The sequence below is a fragment of the Python bivittatus genome, unplaced genomic scaffold (genome assembly GCF_059951505.1).
Source record: "Python bivittatus isolate LINGU-HERP-01145 unplaced genomic scaffold, Pbiv_v1 ctg000610_np1212, whole genome shotgun sequence".
Classification (NCBI taxonomy): Eukaryota; Metazoa; Chordata; class Lepidosauria; order Squamata; family Pythonidae; genus Python; species Python bivittatus.
In genome coordinates this window covers 53,525,462-53,544,897 of record NW_028277088.1, presented here as the reverse complement: position 1 = coordinate 53,544,897, position 19,436 = coordinate 53,525,462, and the positions used below count along the sequence as shown (strand labels likewise).

The window sequence follows — 19,436 nt, the reverse complement described above, 5'->3', positions numbered from 1 at the left end:
AGGATTTTGAGCATAACCTTGCTAGCATGTGAAATGAGTGCAATTGTGCGATAGTTTGAGCATTCTTTGGTGTTGCCCTTCTTTGGAATTGGAACGTAAACTGACCTTTTCCAATCCCGTGGCCACTGTTGCGTTTTCCAAACTTGCTGGCATATTGAGTGCAGCACTTTAACACCATCATCTTTTAGTATTTTAAATAACTCAGCTGGAATCCTGTCATCTCCACTAGCTTTGTTGTTAGCAATGCTTCCTAAGGCCCACTTGACTTCACTCTCTAGGATGTCTGGCTCAAGGTCAGTGATCACACCAGCGTGGACATCAGGGACATTAAGATCTTTCTTGTATAGTTCTTCTGTGTATTCTTGCCACCTCTTCTTAATCTCTTCTGCTTCTGTTAGGTCCCTGCCTTTTTTGTCCTTTATCATGCCCATCTTTGCACTAAACGTTCCTTTCATATCTCCAATTTTCTTGAAGAGATCTCTAGTCTTCCCCATTCTATTGTTTTCCTCAATTTCTTTGCATTGTTCATTTAAGAAGGCCTTCTTATCTCTCCTGGCTATTCTCTGGAAATCTGCATTCAGTTGCTTATATCTTTCCCTTTCACCCTTGCTTTTCGCATTCCTTCTTTCCACAGCTATTTGTAAAGCCTCATCAGACAGCCATTTTGCTTTCTTACATTTCTTTTTCTTTGGGATGGTTTTAGTTGCTGCCTCCTGTACAATGTTACGGACCTCCGTCCATAGTTCTTCAGGCACTCTGTCTACCAAATCTAATCCTCTAAATCTATTCATCACCTTCACTGTGTACTCACAAGGAATATGATCTAAGTCATACCTGAGTGGTCTAGTGGTTTTCCCTACATTCTTCAATTTAAGCCTAAATTTTGCAGTAAGAAGCTCATGATCTGAGCCACAGTCAGCTCCTGGTCTTGTTTTTGCTGTCTGTATAGAGCTTCTCCATCTTTGGCTGCAAAGTATATAATCAATCTGGTTTCGGTATTGACCATCTGGTGATGTCCATGTGTAGAGTCGTCTCTTGTGTTGTTGGAAAAGAGTGTTTGCTATGACTAGCTTGTTCTCTTGACAGAACTCTATTAGCCTTTGCCCTGCTTCATTTTGTAGTCCAAGGCCAAATTTGCCTGTTATTCCGATTACTCCTTGACTTCCTACTTTAGCATTCCAATCCCCTATGATGAAAAGGACATCTTTTTGGTGCTAGTTCTAGAAGGTGTTGTAGGTCTTCATAGAAGCGGTCAACTTCAGCTTCTTCAGCATCAGTGGTTGGGGCATAGACTTGGATGACTGTGATATTGAATGGTTTGCCTTGGATACGCACTGAGATCATTCTGTCGTTTTTGAGGTTGTACCCCATTACTGCCTTTCCCACTCTCTTATTCACTATGAGTGCAACTCCATTTCTTCTAAGGGTTTCTTGCCCACAGTAGTAGATATAATGGTCACCCGAATTAAATTCACCCATTCCCGTCCATTTCAGTTCGCTGATTCCCAAGATGTCGACGTTCAATCTTGTCATCTCATGTTTGACCACATCCAGCTTGCCTTGGTTCATAGATCTTACATTCCAGGTACCTATACAATATTGTTCTTTACAGCATTGGACCTTCTTTTCGCTTCCAGATACATCCACAGCTGAACGTCCTTTCGGCTTTGGCCCAGCCGCTTCACTCTTTCTGGAGCTACTTGGAATTGCCCTCTGCTCTTCCCCAGTAGCATATTGGACACCTTCCGACCTGAGGGGCTCATCTTCCGGCATCATATCTTTTAGCCTTTTAACATTGTCCATGGGGTTTTCTTGACAAGGATACTGGAGTGGGTTGCCATTTCCTTCTCCAGTGGACCACATTTTGTCAGAACTCTCTGTCATGACCTGTCCGTCTTGGGTGGCCCTGCACGGTATAGCTCATGGCTTCACTGAGTTACGCAAGCCCCTTCGCCACGACAAGGCAGTGATCCATGAAGGGGTATGTACTATTACCTAGCCCCTTACTAAACTTGAACATACTCCTGAGTGAAGAATGTTACATTATCACTATTCAGTCTCATTCCATTATTTTTAGCCAACATCTCTATCATTTTGCCATTTTTCTTCTTCTACCCCCTCTAACTTGCTTAATATTCCTCCACCTCTTAATCCAAGTCATTAATGATAGGTGTGGAAGAATACTGGATTGATATTGTGGTATCTCATTTGATACATCATTGCAGTTTGATGAAGAACTCTGAATATGATTGTCAAACTCCCCTTGCAAGTTACCTGACCAAACATGAAACTAGTCTGGCAAGATGTGTTCTTGACAAATCCAGGCTGACTTCTATTAATTCCTGCACTGAGATGCAGATGCCTACAGATGCCTACAGACTCATTGTTTACAATCTCCTCCCATTCTGCTGGATTTCTCAGATAAGGAATAGCAGTTTGTCTAGACCATGAGCAAATCTGTTCAATACCTATGCAATTTGTCTCGACCTGGACAATCTTTGCTTTTATAATTTCACATCAAATATCATAATTATACTTTATTGAGAGGTTCTCCAAAAGGTTTTTCTATATGACAGTGGACATGAGGAAACAGATAATTTGGTAAGTTTTCATTCTTACTGAGATTTTGTTGATTTTCAGAGATGGGGAAAACAGCCTAGTCTAACTGTCAGATTGTTGAATGAAGGCTGGTGGTTAAGAAGCAAAACATGACAAAAAATTGAATAAATTGGATATGCTGCAATTGAAAGTAAATAAATATCTGCGAAGTCCTACCCTTTAATTTTTATAGCTATGTTTTAGCATATAAAATAAAGTGCCATTTCAGGTTAATTTCTGCCCTGCAGAACTTCATGAAACAGTTTGATGTTGACTAATGACAGCAATTTATCATATGAACCTATCAGAATAATTGGCTTTGCTTCATTGGTGATAGTTGAGCAGTCTGCATAGCAATGCCTTCTGTCAGCAAGATGATCTACAGTAAGTGCACAGATGTTATTTACGGCATCCCACTAATTCTTCTTGTATTATGGGCTGTATTTCTTCCTGTGCATGATCAACTTGCTGTTTTTAAGAGTCCTGTTCAAGATCTTAGAAACATGCTCAAATTTATGGGGAAGAATGTGTATTCAGGTGATATTTTAAATCATATTTCCTTTGGAAGTGTATCAGTATTAGCAAAGTTTTGAATACTGTTTGATTGAACAATGAGAAGAAATAACAAAAATTACCTATCAAACGTAATTTTTTTCTTTTAAAAAAAATATTACTGACTACAGAGAAATAAACAATTACAACAATTAACCAATTGTTAAATTCAAGGACCATATCCAATTTACATCAGATAGTCGGATAAAATTAGTATCATTCCTAGTCTTTATAAGAATTTGTAGGGCACTAAAATGATGTAAGACATGCATACTATTTTTGGGTAAGCTTTCCAAAGAAAGTTCAGTACTAAGCTTATGTTAATACAATCTTTATTTTTAAAAAGTTTTTTTTCCTTCTCTTTTTTTTAATGTGTGTATCATATAGTATTTTTTAGGGTTCTTTGTGCTTCAAAACAAGTCCTATGGACCTCACACAAGCTCAGCACCTTGCTGCTGTATATTAAAATAGCCCAAATACTGTATATTCAGGCTACTGTGAAAGCTTGAAAAAAACATGTTCCTGCTTTAACAGTCACATTAACTTTAATGAGTAGACTCCTTATTAGCAGCATTTTTTTCCCCCAAGATTGCAAAGAAGTCTGGGAAGAGCTGGGCTGCTTTACTGAATAGCAGAGGTGCTGTGCTGTTTTTTTAAATATTACATCTATATGTAACTTTAGAAATATGTTCTTGATAATTTATATTCTACTGTCTTAAGTAAGCCACGTATATTACAGTTCAGTTGACATTTGTACCTGCAGTTTTTTCCCCCCTAGTTTAATAAAGAAAAAATAAGGTAGCAAAATTTTAAAATGACAGAACAGACTGTACCATTTAACACTTCAGCTAGAGAGGCCATTTTTGACTGCTTTCCTATTTTAAAAAATAACTACAAAAGTAGGAAAATTTTTCTAGCCTAACTTAATAGGTGCAGTGCTGATTTTTTACAAATAGGATATTTTACAGCAAACATAATACTTTATTGTTCTACTGCTTTATCCTGTGTTGCCTTGTTAGGAAGGAGGTATATTTCATTAAAAACTTACACACTTCTGATAGATGTGGCTTGTGGGCTTCCAATTTGCTATCCATACTTTAATACAGAGTAGTAGGCAAGTCTGTCAAGAGGGACACAAAAATCAAGTACCCATTTTTCATCCATTTGTACTTTTATTACATTCATATGCAAGGTTTGAATGAAAAGTAATGCCTGTACCTCCATAAGTTTAGTTTAAATAGGGATTCTTTAATAAATGAAACAGGAAATTTTTGTAACCTGTATTTACTTCCCCACATAATCACCACCATTTGTTACACATTTCTGCCGACAATGGACAAGCTTCATAAAGCTGTCATGAAAGAACTCTACACTGTCTCTTCATACAGCTCCAGACAGTCCTTTCAACCTTTTTCATTTTATTCAAATAAATGTACATAGTAAGTCTGGACTGTATGTGAGGATCCCGTCTTGCATAAACCTTCCAATATTGAGAACATTAGTAACGTGACCCACACATTCCAGTGCAATGTCAAGCTTCACTGCAATTTTCTTTGATCCATCAATTGTCTGTAATATTTTCATCAACCTTTCCCATGTGAAACTTGTCAGTTGCTATCACAGATCATGCACTTCATTGTTAATTACTCAAATCATCTCTTCCCAGTTCACCACCTTTATATTTTTTGGCTCAGTGACACACAGTACTCACATTAACACAGTCATCACCATAACCAACCTGCATTTGGCAGTGAATTTCAGTTGGAGGGACTCCTTCAGCAGTCTAAAACTCAATCACGGCATGTGGCTTAACAGATGCTCCCTGCAGACTTCCATTTCCCAAACAGCTTGATACCCTTATCTCACAGCAACTTTCCATCAACCAAAGTGAAAGAACATTTGCTAAAGAATACATCCAAGCTTCTAACATATCAGCATTACTATGTTGATTAGTATATTACATTATTATGTTGATGACTTATAACAATGGAGACATTACTTTTCATTTAACTCTCATATATGGTCCTTTTCAGACTATTTAAATTTATATTGAGCATATTTTTTCATATGTCTATTAAACAAATCTTTTAAGAAGGTCTGATGGAAATGCCCAGAATTCTTATTATTAGTGTCATTATCTCTCTTCAGGAGGCATATTAAAATAGTATACGTTATTTTGCATTTGATTAGATTGCATTTAGATAGCAATTTTGTAAGCTGTCACTTTGAAAAGATTGTCAAATCCTATTTACTTTTATTATTGCATTTTTATTTTTAGAAGAACAAGATTAGGAAATATTGAATGATGGGAGTATAATGTAACTGGTATCAAGAATATTCAAAAGTGCCACGGAATGGCAGTTGATGGTTATATAAATACAAAATGATAATATCTTCATTTTATTGTCATCACACTTGCTGAGAATCATAACAGACCATACTTAAGACCCCTGGTGGAATATAACTTGGTATGAATTGTGTGCAATTTTTGTCTAAATCTGTTCAAAATGCTTTCATTAAAAATGAAATGTTGAAAGTTATTTTTCTTATTCTTTCCCTTGTAATTATTTGAACCAAGCTACAAATTGTCCTCAGTAACACCTTCTCCATAAGAATATTTCTGAAGTTAAAAAGGATTTCAGCATTGGTAATGCTGAACAGAATTTGTTTAATTTTACTTTGGTGGGGGCAAAAAAACCAAATGCTTAAGTAGTGTTTAATTAATGGTCATTAATCAGTACTGCATGTTTTTTCCTGGCCACAATAAGTAAAAGGTATCCTGCATTAACTCTTTTAAATGTTAGCAATCCCTCACATCATCTGCTCTATGATTTCACATCTTATTGGATGTGAGAAATGCAGTAATCATCATGGCTTAATAGGGATTTCAGCCAAAATCCCATGTTGTTGTACCATTTCACTGTTTCAAGCTGACCATATACACTAAATAAAAACTTGTGTCAAAAGACAATGTGTTTCTATGGGGTAGCACTACAGATGTGCTTCTTACATGTTGCAGCAGATATACATGACAGGTTTGTCCCTTAGGATAACAATTTTATTTACTATTATTGTGTCATGATTCTTCAACATGTAGTGATGCTCTTGAGGCTGAATTAGCATGAGTTCATGGAAGAATCCTGTTGAAGGGTACTTTTAATATACCCTTACATTTATAAAGAAATTTGTTTAATCTCCCCCTAAAAGGTAAAGATACTAAGTAGTCCATAATAAATTGGCTATAGTATGCAAATGTATATTTTAGTTTAGTAATGGTGACTGCACAGCTGTGCAACTCAAAAGGCATATTGAGATCTTTTGTCATCAGACATACAGTTGTTCAACCAGTAGATGTGTTTAATATGTCATTACACCTTCAGAAACAGACTGATGTTAGCCTGGGAGTTCATTTTCTTTCTATTAAAAATACATTTAAATAATAGTATAGTAAGTCAGTAGTTTTAAAATAAGAATACTCCTTGATATGGTTTTGATTCACATAAAGAACTACCAATGAGAGGAGAGGCACCTCCATGTGAACATGCATTTCTATTTCCCCATCAGTTCTGGTTCTGTATGAGTCATTCACCAGTAAGTCACACATACAAGAACCAAGGAATTGTTGGATATTAGTAAATACTTCAGAGCAACCCTGAGAAAAAAAATTACAAGGAATGACTTTCCTAAATATTTTCAATAAGATCTGCTACATTTCTCCTCTGTTCCTGATACCTAGATTTTTTTTTTTCATCAGAAATTTGTCCAGTATTTACATTCCTGAAGTCTTTTGTCTTGGATAAAAAGGAGAAGTTTTTGCAGTTGGTTAACTAGCCTGCATAATTCAAGGAATGTTCTTCTATTCACATGGAAGAGAACTGTCCATGACTCCAAAGCACTTTAAAAATTGCAGGCATCAGCCCCCTTGCAAGCTGAAATGATGACTTAGTAGAGAAATTCATCTTACATGCTGAAAGACCAAACTTCCCCATCAATCACTACTACTCTATAATGCCATTTATAGAGTGTGATAAGGCAATATCTCTACCTCTCCTATTAATCAGGCTAACATAATTATTCCTTGAAAGTTTGAATGTATGGATGCATGACTTGGAATCTTACTATAGTTCCTACTGCTTTCTCTCTGCTACCATTTTAGCAACCTAACAATGAAAAGGCGACTATGTTTGTAAACCAATAAGTATGCTATAGCTTAACACACTTCCTGCAATATTGCAACAAAATGTTGCAGTTTACAGCTTAACAGATGAGTGCTATGTGATGTAGCAATAATTCAGAATGGTGATCAGAATTCAAAAGGGAAAAGGTTTTTGGAGAATGTCAGGCTGCTCACATAGGAAAAGAAATGGTGGCTTCTCCTGGAATTACACAGCAGGAAGAAGAAATGTGTTTGATTTAAGAAGGTGCTAACAATTGCTATATATGCCCACGTCTTATTCCAGATCACCTTTTCCACTTCAGTCTTGATCATTGCAGAGACCTGATGTAAAATTATTTTCAGCTCCTTCTTCATCCACAGATCAAGTTTATCCTGGTAAGCAAAATCCAATCAACAGTATTCCCTGCACATAGCTCTGGTCCAATTCAGGATATGCCCTGAAACCCATGAGATCCTGAGCTGCTTTTAATGAATGTGCTTTGACGTAGATCCGAAAATCCTTAATACAATCCATTTCAAGAAATGCCTCCTTAGCTCTACAGAAACTCAGTCCTCTTGCATGGCCTTACTACTTGGCACGTGTGCGCAAACTTTTGTTATTTACCTCTCCTCTCACTTGGGCTGCCTAACTTACAAATATTATCTCACAACATGGATTCTCTGCCCAATTCCCAGTCCAATCAGATCTGAAGGCCAAGCACAATTTAAATGAAAGGTCTTGGATGTTGCTGCCCAAGTGTCACTGGTTCTTCTTTAAACTGCCCCCAATTAGATTGACGGAGACACAAAAGAGCCATAAAAGCACTGGACTTTGGACAGGTGTTTTTATATCTTCCTATAAGGGTTGGGGATATGTTTTATTTTGAAAAAAACAAGATACAGAAGTGAAATATGAAACTTACAAGTCTATATATGAGTGTTTTCTGTTGCCTCTGTCCTATTACTATTATTTCTATTTTACTATGCAATTACTATTACAATAATTACTATACTCTATTACTATTCAATTACTATTACAGTATTTCCTCTATACTATACTCTATTGCATAACTATTCTATAACAATGTTTTCTTCTTACAAACACTCTTCTGCCTTAATCCCTCTCTCTCTGTGGAATTTCTTCTGGTTTTTTTCTTCTCTGTTACTGGCCAGTATGTAGAGTTCTTGCAGCTTTCCACGTTGTGCTTTTACACTTGCACTTTTCCTTGTTGTGCCTCTATAGTTCTTTTTCTCTGGACCATTCAGTCTCTCTGAAGGAAAAATGCCTTCTTTTATTCAACTGCTTTTCTCTGTTGTTTGCTGCTGCTCTTCCATCTCCTCTGTTTCCTCCTGTCTCATCTCCACCTCTTTCAAGGTTGCAGCTTTTATTGGCAGCTTTTATTGCTGTGCTAACGCTGGGGAGAAGCCTCGAAGGGCGGGGGGGGGGGGGGGAGGCAGCACAGTTGCCTGCAATTGTCCCTGAACAGCCTCTCTTCCACACCAAAATGATATCACATCCTTTAAATGTGCTAAGTCCTTAAAAGTGGCTGGATCAACACAAAGCAGCCTCCCAAATAGAAAAGTATTTAACAATTTATATGCCCCAACATCTTAGAAAAGCTTTCTATCGAGCACATTTTGAACAACTAGATTCCATAGAAAGAGATGGGAGGTTTCATGGAGTTTCATTTGAAGAAAGACCATGTATACATGGTGCACCAGTTGTTGGAGACATCGCATGTATCCAGCTTGATGGCAAACTGTTCTCTGCAGAAAGGACCATTTACTTAGATCTTTACTTAAAAGTTAAAAAATATTGGGACACCCAGGAGAAACTTTCTTACTTCTTGCAGGGAGTGAACCTGCATATTACTAGCAAGATTACAATTTTTATATCAAAGACCACTTTGAAGAGGATAGACCACATAGAACAGATTGGAGTTGACTGCAGGGCTGACAGTTTATCATGAACACGTCCTACTGTTTTCTCTGTATTGTTTTTATAGCTTTTTGATATGGTCAGGCGTGGTTAATAAAATATATTGTTATTATCTGCCAATGATGACAACTTCAATTTTCTATTTAATTATTCTTGCATACACTGCATTCAAAAACCTGGTGGCCATAAGTTAATCAACATACAGCCCCACCCCAAACAATTTGACTATTTTTGGTCATGCATGAAGTAGTATCTTTTAAAATATTATTCGGTAATGTTGGCTTTCCGTTAGAACAATTAGGAATGTAATATTTGGATCTTAAACTAAAATGGAAGTTTTCAGCATTCAAATTATTGCTCATACAAAGCGACATATTTTTGATAGTGTTTGGATTTCCAAAGGTCTCTATATTTGAAGAGTAAATTTTCTTCAAATATTTATAATCTTCAAAGGAGTGTCTTACTTCGATGAAGCTTCAATTGAAGTGCCTCTTCAAAGCAGCACCACAGGTTGGAATTATGTTTCCTTCAAAGAGCTGGATTGGAACAGCTGTGTTGCTTTGATCCAGACACTAAGAGGGGTTCCTTGCCTGTACAGAGGCCCATGAATGATGGAGAGATTCTGCTGGCTTTCACTTGAGGCAGAGTGACTCTGTTTTCTGAATGAAGTGTCCCGATCTCTCCACTATATGCTCTCCTCTATACATGTTCCACTATTTTGTATACAAACATTCTAAGGCATGCATATTCAGTGTTTTTACTAAGTATTGTAAATAGAGAGTAAGAGAGTTTCCAGGATTTGGCTTCTTGGTCAATGAAGTAATGCAGTAAGATTTTTGAAAATGAATTCAACAAAGTCCGCTTACTTAAAATTTGAAAAAGCAAAAATGCATACAATTAAACCTGGTTTTGAAAGTACTTATCAGAAGAAAAAGTACTTATTTTTTATATCTATTTTGCCTGATTGTTTTCAGGAGATTTATTTTTTTTAAACACAAATGCCAATCATTCCTAAAACATCTCTAGAGTTACAGTGTTTAGTTTCAGAAAAAAACACACACAATCTGATATATCTCTTAATCTTCCATGAGCTTTTATTTTCAACATTTGATTGATTTGGTTTAGTTTATGATACATCTGCACATCATATGCACCAACAAGCAAAACTGAGCCAGTCAGTTGACCATAGAGAGATGGTCAGCCACAGGATGAAGCATCTAGCAGGGCATGGGACATGTTTTATTTTATATGAAAGCAATGTCTAAGTTATCTTATACTGTCTTACATATTATTCCTAAGTATATCTCATTTATATAATATTGCATATTATGTGTGTATATGTGTGTGTATATGTGTGTGTATGTATTTGTATGAGATCCTATACATTTCATTATGTTTCCAATGGTGAACCTAAATTTTATTGTGATGAACCTTCAATGTTCAGTCATGTCCTATCGATATTAGTTTGTTTGAAATAGTGTGTTGGTTATATGGTCACAGCTGCTGCATGATTACAAACTTTTTCATGTAAAATAGAGTGAAAGTTGTTTGGTTTTGAGGGGTTTTTTTAATCCTTGTCTATAAATATATCTGAACCCAGCTCTGTTTTTATTTATCCATATATTTAATCTGCTGTTCAGAGTGCACTACCCTCACACACATGACACAGCAACTTTGAAGTCAGCAGTTTTGTATATTTTTTTCAAGTATAGTGTAATTCAGCCAAACTGAGAAGGAAGGAAGGAAGGAAGGAAGGAAGGAAGGAAGGAAGGAAGGAAGGAAGGAAGGAAGGAAGGAAGGAAGGAAGGAAGGAAATCTAATAGCGATTTTGAGTTTTTTAAATGTATTTCTAAGGTATTTTTGGTCTCTATTACTGTGTTTTGTTTGTTATTGTTACCTCCCAAGGGTCTTTTTTATCGTTGTGACAGAATATAAATAAAGTGAACTTCTCTACCATTGGATTCCAGGGATGTGGGGCTGCTACTTAGAAAGAACTAACCAAGCCAGCCGGACAGCAGGGCCTCCATTGTCAAATGTCATGCTTGAACATTCCAGTGTAAAAGTGCCTGGTGCCTTCAGATGATTTGGTCCCAAACTTTAGGAAAAGGGAGTGCAACTTCTTCCATGCCAGGGAAGAAATACTCAAATACTTTTTATACTCAAAAAGTAATGAGTACATTCCCTAGCCAGCACCAAAATTAATTTTGATTTGATTTTCTTTATATTTAAAATTACTTGAAAGGAGTATAGGAGTACTGTATATGATTCCTCTCCAGTTATGTATTTAATTTCTCTCTTACAATCTGATGTTTTAATTTAGTAACAGCTTTTGGAAATCTCTGGGGTCTCAGGTTGTGTACCTCTTATTGAGAGTTTTGAAGACCTTAGCTAGCTAGAGCTAGGAAACCATTGATTTATAATTTAAAGTGTTAGGACCACTCAACGACTTTGGGTAGGATTAAAGGTTATACTTTTAATAAGATCTGAGCTCTGTCCTATAAATGTATAAATGTCTGGTATAAATGTAATTTCTGTATAATGTATAAAATGTATAAAAGTCTGGTATAAATGTAATTTCTAAATCATTTTCAAAGGCCTTTCATGGAAAATGCATTTTAATAATCTAAATATGTCCCACTGTAGCTAGATCAACTTTCCCCAACCAAATGTGTGGTCATCAGTTCACAGAACTCATAGCAATAGACATGGAGGTTAGGTAATTTTGGGAGATGAAGACACCCATGTGGATGATACCCATATAAGCAAAGGCTTCTGCAGGTAATATTGGAGCTGTTGTACCAGCAATTTTGGCAGCCAGTGCCAGCTGTGTTTCGATAGATAATACAGCATTTAGTAAAGCTATAGAAACAACTCTGCTTGATTCTAACGCTGTAAGATAATTCAGTTTTCTTTTTTCTTTTTGTTTTTTATTTGCCTCTCTGTAGGGGTGTGAGCTCATAGAGACACCAGATCAAGAATTAACAGATTTCACCAAATGCCTTCAGATACTTCAACAGAAGATAGAAAAGAAAGGCTTGCAGGTAATTCTAGCAATTCTATCTCTACACATTTTGGGGTGTTCATCTTCCTGGGTGTGTTCACTCTGCATGTCTACTGTATGTACTGTGATAAATCAAAGTATATCACATTACTTGAGGCAGGAGCAAAATAAACAAGATGGCTCTCTGCTGGTAAAACTCTAAGGCTCTTGAGGGGTGATCAGAATTGAATATTGAATGTTATTCTGCAGTTCAGTTATTCTACTTGAGCATGATCAGATGCTGTCACTTAGTTCCTCTCTTCTGGGCCGTGTGGGAATCAGAATCCTTGTTCATCTTCCAGCCAGTTGAGAAAATGAACAGGGATTTACCTGGCATATCAGGCACTCACTCTTTACTATCTCTGGAACTGCTGATTGAATTACAAGCAGTTCAAGCTGAGATACAAATATGATTGGTCAGAATACATCTGATCCTAGAAATCAGTTGATCTTTGACAGCCAATCCTATAGTGCTTTAAAATTGTTCTCAGTCTAAGTAATTGATCAGTGAAAAGCAGTACCAGACAATTCCTGTTTCCCTACCTATTTCTTACTGGTCTGTCATCCATGCTGGTGATAGTCCTATATCTTTTGTTGAACTCCATTCTTGAAGTAAGCATCCATCAGACCATTTCCCACGTAAAGCCATCTGCGAGCTTCCTTTGCAGAGAACAGTGGCTCATTATACTCATTTCTGAAGCTGCGTGAGGACTTAGCCCACTCTATGGATGCACGTGCCAGTTGCTTTTTCCCACTAATTATATATTATTTCTTTCTCGATGCTTAAAAGGCATCTTACGTATGTGGTACTGCTGGAAGAAAAAATAGTAACCCCTTTTTTTGCAATTTCACTTGTATTGTTTTTCATTATATGTAAAAAATACAGTGAATTCTCTTATTAGGATAGCATATCTGAACTCCAGGTAGGGAATAAACTTACTTAAGTTCTGCTGTTTATACAGTGTAGCTTCTATGAAAGTATGGGTTGTTAGCTCATATGGTGATCTCTCCAAAGATTTCTAAAAGCAAATTCTAAAGTGAGAACAATGCAAGCCACATAGTCTGCTAGGGTGTTTCAATAATACACCTTTCAGCATGTGCTTTAAATCTTTGAATGCTTTGATCTTGCTGTCATTTTCCTAATAATGCAATCCATCGTTAGGAGTCGTGATGGATGTTGCTCTCCATAAGTATCTGAGCTTTGAAGCTTAACAAGACTAACTGTAACAGCATGGAGGAAAGGGGGAAGCATCTCTTTGGGGAATTGTAATTGAGCTGAATGCATGCCACAATACGCAGTGTAACTTTTCTCTTCAATTATATTGTCACACAACTTGCATGCAATGGCAGCTGTGGGTAGCAGTTTTGAGCTCTGTATGAACATGCTGCTTTTGCAGATATACAAATAATGGAAAGGACATATTGTACCACTTGTTTTTTGAATCCTGCCTCTTTTCTGTCAGGTCAATTGCACCAAAAATGCTGTCACATATGGTGGCAGTGGTTTGTGTCATTTTATTTTGTTTCCTTTCTTTTTTTGACCTTTTATATTTCCCAGAGGGGCTTGATGGAAGTCTGTCGCTTTTCTGGTTCAGTTATAATGATATCGCTCAGTTAGCCTGAGCATAGTTAGTGTTTTATTTTGGGAGTGTGGCGCAGTAAACATCTCTTAGAAGAGATGTTACATATATGCACAAGCACTCTTTGCATACATTGCTTATGGACATGTCAAACAGCACTATAAGCCTGGGGCGGCAACATTCTCTATGACTTTTGAAATCTTTCTCCCTGCATTTTCTTGAAAAACTTCCAGAAAGAAATTATTCGTTTCAACTAACCATCTCCTTTTCTCACACACGGCATCAGTTCCTCCCCGATACAGTTTAGTAGCACAGCAATGCACCAATTAACCTAAATTCTCAGATATTAGTTCATAAGAATGCAAAAGATCTACCTCTTTATCTATAAAAGTTGAAATATTCTGTACATAATGTCGCATTCTTGTAGCATGTAAATATACCAGAGGAAGGGAAAGGGAAGGAATGAAGCATGCTGTTTTGGGTCCCTGGCAGGATTCCCCACTAGGTGTATTAAAAAGTTATCTTCCTTCGTTATATTTATACCATACTTACTGGATCTAGTCTCTAAGATGCCAGGAGCTGTTTCAAAGACCCATAATGAAGTAGTACAGATGACACACATGACCTATACCATTCCAGGTTTCATATATTTAGCAGACTGTCTTTGAAAAGAAATTCATACCAATGTTTGAGAAGACCTTGTCCAACTCTTTCTAACATAGTTGCCTACCAGATGTGTTGGATTTAAATCCATAGCATTCCCTAGCCCATATATTTATTTATTTACTTTCTTAGGTTAATGTGGTGCTTTGGTCTCAAAAATAGGATTAAAATATGTTTATTTATATAAATAAGCAAGTACGGTGCATATATCACCTTACTTCATAAGAGTCATTTCTTTCAGAAGGAATCTGGTCTCTGGTTCAAAAGGTAGTGAGGTTGACAAGGAATGTGCGGAAGAATGCATTGAGTGATGCCACAAGCCCCCCTTTTTCCTAAAAAGTGGTAGATAATTTATTAGGATAGGGGGGAAACGGGGAGACATAATAATATATTTAACTTAGGCAGGCAGGCAGGCATGGCCGTGTAGTCCCCAAAAGACTTGATTGAGGGAGACTTTACTTTAGTTACACAGCTGTGGCCTAGTCACAGCCTGGCCTTTCAGTCTGTATACTTTCCCTAGGTTGTGGAGCTGTGGCTGGAAGATCATTTTGTATGAGAAGAGACAGCAGTAGCTGTTGCTGCCACTGCTTCCCTCTCCTGTGTAGTCATTTTTGCTACCTCTTATTTACACTCTGTGTAGCTTCTTCAGTTCCTCTGTGCATCAAGGAGCCCTCCTTGGAACTGTCTGCCAATTCCCCAGTCTCCTAGGACCAGAAAAATCGTGTGCTAGGAATCTCAAAGGTGATCATGTGTGAAATACCTGATCTGTGATTCTGAAGCTTCAAATAGTGTCCCACAAGTTGATTTCTTATCATTTTCTCTTTGTCTCCACTCAGAAACTCCTTTACAAGTTTAAGACATCTCTTTTGTAAATCCAAGATAGGAAAGCTGTCCTAATCACTCTTCTAATTTATTATATGTATGTCCCCGTTAATTATTAAGACATCAGCTGGTTTCATTTGTAAATCCAGTATAACATCAGTTTCCATAGCCTCCTTGTAGCATGACATTTTAAAATCCATTTTCAGATCCACATTCAAATCAGTTTCAGTCTCTGTTTTATCCAGTAGAATCTGCTTCTCTTCTATAACTACTTTTGAATCCATTTTTATAATAGCAGACATTCTTAAAAGCAATTTCTGAATGCATTGTTCTCAAATATCCTTGAATTCTTCCACAGTCAGATAATATTGCTCCATTTTATATTAATAGGTCTCTTCTCCTTTAATTATAATCTCTCTGCTTTTCTCTGCTCAACCTTCAAAGTCCTCTCTTGTCATGTGTTTTTTTCTAATCAACAATACTTTCCCATGGGAAGATTTCTTGCAGTTGATTTCAAAGTCTTCATATATATTTTTATAACATTTTAAACAACCCACAGGAAGTATTCTTGTAATTAATTTCAAAAACTTTTCAAGTCCATCTGGCCCCTTAATCCATTTATAACTTTCCAAAATCAACATTCTAATCACCTTTTTGCTGTTTATTCAAAAGTAAAGATTTTCCTTTTAAAAGCCTTAAACCTTAAAGAGGTTCTTATCATCCAAAAATCCATTAACAAGCAATTTCCTAAGGTGGTTAAGAAAGGAAGTGGGCAAACCCAGTGTCCATTTGAAGGTGCCGAGATCGTTTGTTGCTTTAGCCCAAGTTTAGAACAGTGGAAAAGATTGACCAACAACCTTTGACATAACTCAAAAAAATTACTCTTATTATTCAAAATACTGTTAGATGTTTATGTAACTTTGTTAAGAGAAAATAAAATCCTAAAAGAATAAGACTCTGTAGGAAATAAAACATGCTACAACTTTAAAATTAACATTTTACCATTTGCTCCCTCAAAGGAATTCTCAGTTTAGCTGAACTGGGTGAAGGCTTTCAGGATAGTATAGCTAGAATAGAAAGGACCCTGGCAAAGAAAACAAGGTGGACCACTCATATCATACAGACTGAGTCCCAAAGCATGCACAGAAGGCAAGAAAAACAAGCAACATGGCAACAAAATCTTTAAAAGTTAGAACATGCTTACCTTCCATGCAAGCATGACGGCAATGGCATGAAGAGGTCAGCCATTTCTCCTGTCTGTCTCCTCTTCTTCTGCCTGGCCTATGTAGTCTGCTACTTAGTGCACCTGTGGTGCAACACGTGTATTGTGTGGCCTCAAAACCAATATACCTGGCCAAGTCAGTGACAGATGTCCACGATCACACGTGATATTGTACAGAGGTCTGAAGAATCCCCGCAGCTTGTTTAAGTCAGTTTGTTCTGACTGCAAGAGTTTTGAAAGGCAGCTGGTAGGTTCTAAAACTTGTGTGAATAATACAGGGGGAAAAAAGACATGGGAACTTTTCCATTTGAGATTTCAGAGCTTTAACTTTTTTCCCAGAAGAATAATGTCACTGACACTTTGCAGAAGAGAGTTATAGAGTGCTGACCATTTAATTGTACAGAATGCTTTCTGCATAATTTTGGACTGGGATGTTATACATTTGGAGAGAGAATGCCATTATTTAATAGCGGGTGAAAAATAATAAAGGTGTTCTACAGCTCCTGAAGTTATTTCTGCAGTAGCTAACATAGCATAATTCAGGATTAAATTAAGAATATCGACAGCACAGTGGACATATGTAACTCCTTGTGCTATAAATCTTGGATATTAGTATACAACACCAATACAGGTGCAGCTCCATAATTTATTTATTATTTCACTCCTCATATTGGATTACTGCTGGAATCCAAAGATCTGAGCTCACAGTTTTGACATGTCCAGACCATTACTACTAATGAGGTTTTAAATGCTATGGACCAAACAAGTTGTTAATTGATCTTCTGTGGCCAAGAGGACACTTGTATCTTTATGCTCCAGGATTCATTCAACTTGTTATCAATAGAGATGTAACTCAGCTAGCCGAGCTGAATTTCATACCAATGAACTGATTAACTCTGTCAGGGATAGAATCGTAACAGATATAAAGAAAAGTCCATTTTTTTCTGTAATTATGAATGCCAGGAAAGAGGGTTTTTTAGATTTTTTTATCCCACCTTTATTTTTAAATAATATATGCTGCAATCCCCAAGCCAATACACTGATAATATTTTCCAAAAAACTTTTGAAACATTAGAATGCTGATTTACATTATTTAATATTTCAGTACCTGAGCCTATGGCTAATAATTACTTTATTACAATCATTTCAAACTAAAATGTTTCCCCTATTAGTTTTTGGATATTTCAAAAACTGTCAACAGTATTTACATGCTTATTTCAGTTTTGAATTTGGGATACACATTGACAAAATACTTGTGCAAATCTCCATGTCCTTTCCTTTAATTTATACTTCAATTATTTCACTAAATCTTTGGTACTTTGGAAAAGCACCTTTCACTTTTTGCATCATAATATGTGTTTATGCAAGTAAAAACGGAGACACAATGAATTAAATGTCATACATGTTACATGTGCTAACTCTGAGAAAGAGAAGACCTATATACTGTATATATCTTAGTGCCAAATCCAAGAATTTGTAATCATGGATTCATTCTTCACTTTGGAGTTTTACTGTAAAACATACTGCATATAAAGAATAACATAGTCCACAGCTATATTCTGTTAGTGCTTTCATATCAGATTAAACTTTCCCTATCATACAATGAAGACAGTTTAGGCTAGAAAAATAAAAATGGAAATAGCAAGATATATATAAGAAGGATCAATCCTTTGTGAAGATATTGTCAGGTAACCTGGAACAATATCATCTATCTTCCTTTCCTTTCCTTTCCTTTCCTTTCCTTTCCTTTCCTTTCCTTTCCTTTCCTTTCCTTTCCTTTCCTTTCTTTCTTTCTTTCTTTCTTTCTTTGAAAAAAAGCATCTGTGTAAGGTGACAAACTGATTCATCATGGAGAGCATGGGGCTTATTACATTGATGCCATAGGCACCACTAAATATAATTTAAAACACTAAATAAGTAAGAAAAGGCTTCTTGGCCTTTTGGCTAAGATCAAGTGTAGAATCTGTTCTTATTAGTTTAATATTTGATATGTCCTCTATTTGAGGACTATATATTAAATGGATTTTTGGAACTGTGTTGTTTTTTTACTTGATTATTTTATGCCTCCCAGAGTCACTTCTTGTGAGATGGGCGACTATATAAATTTGATAAGACAGGCAGGTAGGCAAGCAGGCAGGCAGGCACAAAGAAAGAAAGTGAAGCACGACTGTGAAGGTTAAATTTGGGGCACATCTTAGGTGCTTCTACCAACCATGTATTTTAATAAGTTAAAAACATGCTTTGAATTGTTCTGTAGAAATCAGTGTGTAATAACAAAGTAGATGGATCTTTACTGTATTAAGTGAAAGCTGGGGATCCTACAATTGTAATTGATGAGATATTTGTGGTGATTGGAGCCAAACTTGGTAAAAGACTCACTAAAAGCAATGGAAACAAATCAGCCATGGTTTCTTCAAGACTTAGTATTTCCAGCAGTCTATTTTGGATCTATCCCATATAGTGTGATTGCCAGACAAATGTAGATAAATAAGTATGTAATCGCTACATCAAACCATTAAGATAGACTGTATTATTATCTTTAAGTCATTATTAGTTCATGAATTAGTGAAATGAAGCAGGCATACAACAACTCTACAATCCAGTCCAATAATCCTTATCCCCAGTTGCCTGGAGGAGTTGCAATGGGAAAGCAGAGTGATTTATGACAATTCTGTTTCCAGTCACTTTCATGCAGACCAAAGGATTGATGGCCATTCCAAACAGAACTAGAAAGCAGAGTTTCTGCAGTCTTTTGTGCTACCTCTCATTTCTCGGTTCAGCTAACAGCTGGTTTCTGTTGTTAAATTAATGTAGTTTTTTTAATTTTAAATTAAATAATTATTTTTTAATTTTCTGGATCTTTA

The 19,436-nt window shown here is 36.4% G+C and overlaps 1 protein-coding gene and 1 pseudogene across 1 annotated transcript in view; both read left to right on the top strand.

The window, feature by feature from the left end:
* TPK1 (thiamin pyrophosphokinase 1) overlaps positions 1-19,436 on the top strand; it is a 293,030-nt gene that overhangs the window by 181,488 nt on the left and 92,106 nt on the right. The window contains exon 5 of the mRNA XM_088150863.1: positions 12,191-12,286. Coding sequence (XP_088006989.1) covers positions 12,191-12,286 — 96 coding nt within the window. The remainder of the gene's footprint in view (positions 1-12,190; positions 12,287-19,436) is intronic.
* LOC112542116 (U2 spliceosomal RNA) lies at positions 18,497-18,610 on the top strand (annotated as a pseudogene).